At 42.2% G+C, this 4,321-nt stretch overlaps 1 protein-coding gene across 1 annotated transcript; it reads right to left on the bottom strand.

Moving 5' to 3' along the window:
- Positions 1-296: 296 nt before the first annotated feature.
- Positions 297-2,902, bottom strand: LOC109269961 (60S ribosomal protein L32-like). Its single transcript, XM_019454161.2, has 2 exons — positions 2,569-2,902; positions 297-767 (listed from the first exon to the last, which is right to left on the bottom strand). Exons 1-2 carry the CDS (start codon positions 2,624-2,626, stop codon positions 349-351), a joined length of 477 nt encoding a protein of 158 aa, XP_019309706.1. The 5' UTR covers positions 2,627-2,902; the 3' UTR covers positions 297-348.
- Positions 2,903-4,321: the final 1,419 nt, after the last annotated feature.

Genomic DNA, 4,321 nt, shown 5'->3' with positions numbered 1-4,321 from the left:
TGGCTTGTGCTCTGTCTCTCCCTTGCTCTCAAAAATAAATATGAAAAAAAAAATTTTTGTGTGTGTATGTAGTTTTATGGGTTTAAAAAAATGTTTTTAAAAATGTTTTTATTTATTTTTGAGAGAGAGAGATAGATCATGAGCAGTGGAGGGGCAGAGAGAGAGGGAGACCAAGAATCTGAAGCAGGCTCCAAGCTCTGAGCTGTCATCACAGAACCTGACACAGGGCTTGAACTCATGAACCGTGCGATCATGATCTGAGCTGAAGTCAGAAGCTTAACCAACTGAACCAACTGTCCCATAGTTTTACGGTTTTATTAATACAATTATGACGTGCACATAAGGTATCTATTCATTTTCTTCACTGTGCAGCCTGGCCTTCAGCTGGGCTGCTTTTCCACAATGGCTTTGTGGTTCTTGGGGGGAGGTATTGTGATCAATCTCTGCACAGCAAGATTTGTTGCACATTAGCAGCACTTCGAGCTCCTTGACGTTGTGGACCAGGAACTCCTGGAAGCCACTGGGCAGCATGTGCTTTGTTTTCTTGTTGCTCCCATAACCAGTGTTGGGCATCAAGATCTGGTCCTTGAATCTTTTGTGCACCCTATTGTCAGTGCCTCTGGGTTTCTGCCAGTTGTGCTTAATTTTGACATACTGGTCTGACTGGTCCCGGATGAACTTCTTGGTCTTCTTTTGAATGATTTTGGGCTTCATCAGAGGTCTAAGGGTGGCTATGATGTGGATGGCTGCCACCTCCACAAGTATCACTAAGGAAGAGGGAAAAGAAAAAATTTCAAATGATGAAATATGTAATCAATGAAATGAACATGTAAATGATACCTAACTTTACTAATCAGGTAAAGTAAAATCAAGAAAACATCAAATAGGCAAAAGTAATATTTATTTATTTAAAAACAGTTTTTACATTTATTTATTTTTGAGACAGAGCACAAGTGAGGGAGGGGCAGAGAGACAATGAGACACAGAATCCAAAGCAGGCTCCAGGCTCTGAGCTGTCAGCACAGAGCCCGATGTGGGGCTTGAACCCACAAACTGTGAGATGACCTGAGCTGAAGCTCAGACACTTAACCAACTGAGCCACTCAGGTGCCCCTTAAAGTAATTTTTAAAGTTAATATATAAGGCAGATTCCAGTCAGGAAAATAGAACCTATACTAGGTAGTTGAATAAAGGGACTTTAATACAGGGAAGTTGTTGCAAAGGTATAAGGACACCTAAAAATGCAAAAAGGGGACAGTGAGACATGAGAGAGTGACAACAATAGCTTCCAGAGGCTGTATGTTTGTTGCTCCCAAAATTCATATGTTGAGACCTAATCCTCAAAGTCATGGTATTTGGTTTTAGACTTTCCAGACTTCAGAACTCTGAGAAATTTCTATTGTTTACAAGCCACCCAGTCTAGGGCATGTGTCCTGTGATAGCAGCCCAAATGGACTAAGATACATGCACTGCTGGTGAAAGAATAAATTATTATAGCTTTATAGAAAGATAGTTTCATGATATCTAAAATGTATTTAATCCTCTGTGATTTTGTCCTAATCAAATAAGGGTGTGGAGAAAGATTTAGCTATAAGCATATTTATTTCATATTTTCTTATAATAGGAAAAATTGGAAATTATATGCTACCACTCAAATATTTAGACTCAGTTTGACAGAAGTTGTGCTAACGTTAATGTAGAATAATATTTAAAGACATGAAGGAATGTTTACAAGAAATTAAATTTTAAAAGCACTTTCAAGGCACCTGGTCGGCTCAGTCAGTTAAGCATCTGACTCTTGATTTCGGCTCAGGTCATGATCCTAGGGTTGTGGGATCAAGCCCCACCTCAGGCTCAGTGCTGAGTGTGGAGCCTGCTTGGGATTCTCTCTCCCTCTGCCCCCTTCCCCCTCTCATGCTTGCCCTCTCTCTCAAAATAAATAAATAAACCTTTAAATAAGTAAAAGCAGTTTCATTGTATGTTTGTATGTATGTATGTATGTATGTATGTATGTATGCATTTATTTTAAGGTTTATTTACTTATTTTGAGAGAGAGGGAGACAGAGAATTTCAAGCAGGCTCCTGGTTGTCAGAGCAGAGCCCAGTTTGGGCCTCTAACTCACTGTGAGATAATGACCACAGCCAAAACCAAGAGTCAGAGGCTTAACCCACTGAGCCACCCAGGCGCCCCATGTTGCTCTATTTTTAATTTCAGAAGTATCTACAGTACACACTTAACAAGTAAATATGTATTTACATATATGTGACACATATACAGTGCAGGTAATATTTAAATATATAATAGTGGGCTTTTACCTGATTTTAATCTTTTTTCCTTATCTCTATTCTCTACAACCCACTATATTCTTTGTATAGAAAAAAGTAAGGTATGCACATTCCCTTTCAATTAAAGTTATTTATTGGGCTCTACTCAAGAAGAGATGTGGAGGAGGACACAATTTACAAGGATTCATCAAAGCACTGTTTTGAGTGCCATTAAAATGAACATAACCTAAACACGTAACAGACAAAAAAGCTAGACAATATATTACAAGAAAAGTAGTTTTACCTTTTTCTTGGCTGCAATCATTCTTTCTCTTTTCATACCCCGCGCCCTCCCAACACATGAAGAATGGGGCTGTCTGTATTTTTAGAATACTATACGCACACCACGGTGTCAACAGGGATTGTCCCTTTGTTAAGGAATTCCATCTAGTTTGTGGGGTTTTTTTTTACAGTCCTTTTCGCTCGTTGAATAAAAGGTTATTACTATAATGTATAGGCGTTCCTTTTGTGTAAAGGTTAACGAAAAATCTGCATGCCTTTGGATTCATACTAGTCTACAATGAAAGAAGAAGCTTATCCTCTCCTCTTCTCTTTTTATGTGAATAACGAAAGAAAACTAGTCCCACTCCCAAGGCGCCACGAGATAGAAAGTCAACCAGCCTTCGCGTGTAAGACTCCGCGGCCGCGCGCCCTGCCTTTGCAGAGCATGCTGGGAATGTAGTCCCAGACGGCCGCTTGCGCAGGCGCACTTCCTGGCTCGCGCGGTGAAGGCTCTGGGTGGTCGGAGGGTGTTCTTCATTTCTTCGTGGAGCTGGTGAGTAAGTTTTTTCCCTGACGCCTGCACTCGGGTGGTAGCCAGGAAGGGGCCTCCGCCCAGGACTCCTCCAGACCCTGGGGGATGAGGTGGAGCGCGAGTAGCCTGTGGAGCGTGTCTTCCCGGCTCAATGGCGGGGGCGGAAGAAAGACGGAGAATTGGAGGTCGCGGTTCGCGTCCGCGTTGAGGCGCGAAGCGGTGTCTTGGGCTCCGCGACGGGGTTTAAGCCGGCCTAGGGCTGTCTCTGGGTTAGGGGAAGCAGAGCCCTGGTTGGGCACCCCAGCTTTAAGGGTCAAGGTTTGGGCTCTCACTTGGGGGTTGGGGGTAGGAGGGCAGGTTGGGAAGACGAGCGCGGCCTGCGGGGTCTTTGGCTGTGGTGGGATCAGATACTAAAAGGAGGGGGACCGCCGCTCTAGCCCTTGTTTGAGAATTGGAGGAAAACTGATCTAGGAACTTAGGACCCCCGCCCACCGCCCGTCCCCAGTGTAGGCCTTCTGACATCCACTTCTTTGCTCTTTCCTCTGAAATGCAGCTTCACCAAAGGGTTTTTTGTTTTGTTGTTTTGTAGATAAATTTCTGAAGCCTTTTCTGTCGGGAGTTGTGGAATTGATTCCCTACTCTTATGGGCTGTGAAGAGCAGTGACTGTTGTGTTACATCCAGGTAGTCAGACAGGGTTCCTATAGAGACAGTCCTGACTTCTCAGGGCCCCTTTTTCAGCTCTGCTTTCTCAGGTCTCTGTTTAACTAGACAAGATGTCATTAAGGAGGACATGACTACATTGTCTTTGGTGAGCAAAACTTTGCAAGGCAATTTGTACCTTAAGCTGGTTTTAATTTCTAAAATTACCGCCTGAAGTTTGATACATCACATGTAGTTAAATATCCTTTGTAATTTTCTTAAATTGCTCATATTTATATGTGCATATTACATGTGTATATTTATGCAGTAATATATGTATACATGTATCCAAATATGTTCTTTAAACATCAGAATAACTGTTAGCATGGCAAGATGCTCACTTATGAGAGGCATGTGAGAAGCGAGACTGAGGAAACAGCAGAATCTTCCATCTCACACTTAACTCCCAGTAGTATATACTTTCTTGAGTCTCTTTGGCAATGTTATATGCATAAAACATACAAGTGAGTCTATTATGCAATGTGATTTTTACTTTTTCTTCCCTGAAATATCATCTCTGTGCCCAGAGGGAAGAAAGAAAGA

The sequence above is a fragment of the Panthera pardus genome, unplaced genomic scaffold, assembly GCF_024362965.1.
Source record: "Panthera pardus isolate Hobbes unplaced genomic scaffold, ASM2436296v1 HiC_scaffold_20, whole genome shotgun sequence".
NCBI classification, from domain to species: domain Eukaryota; kingdom Metazoa; phylum Chordata; class Mammalia; order Carnivora; family Felidae; genus Panthera; species Panthera pardus.
This window is presented reverse-complemented; position numbering and strand designations above follow the sequence as displayed.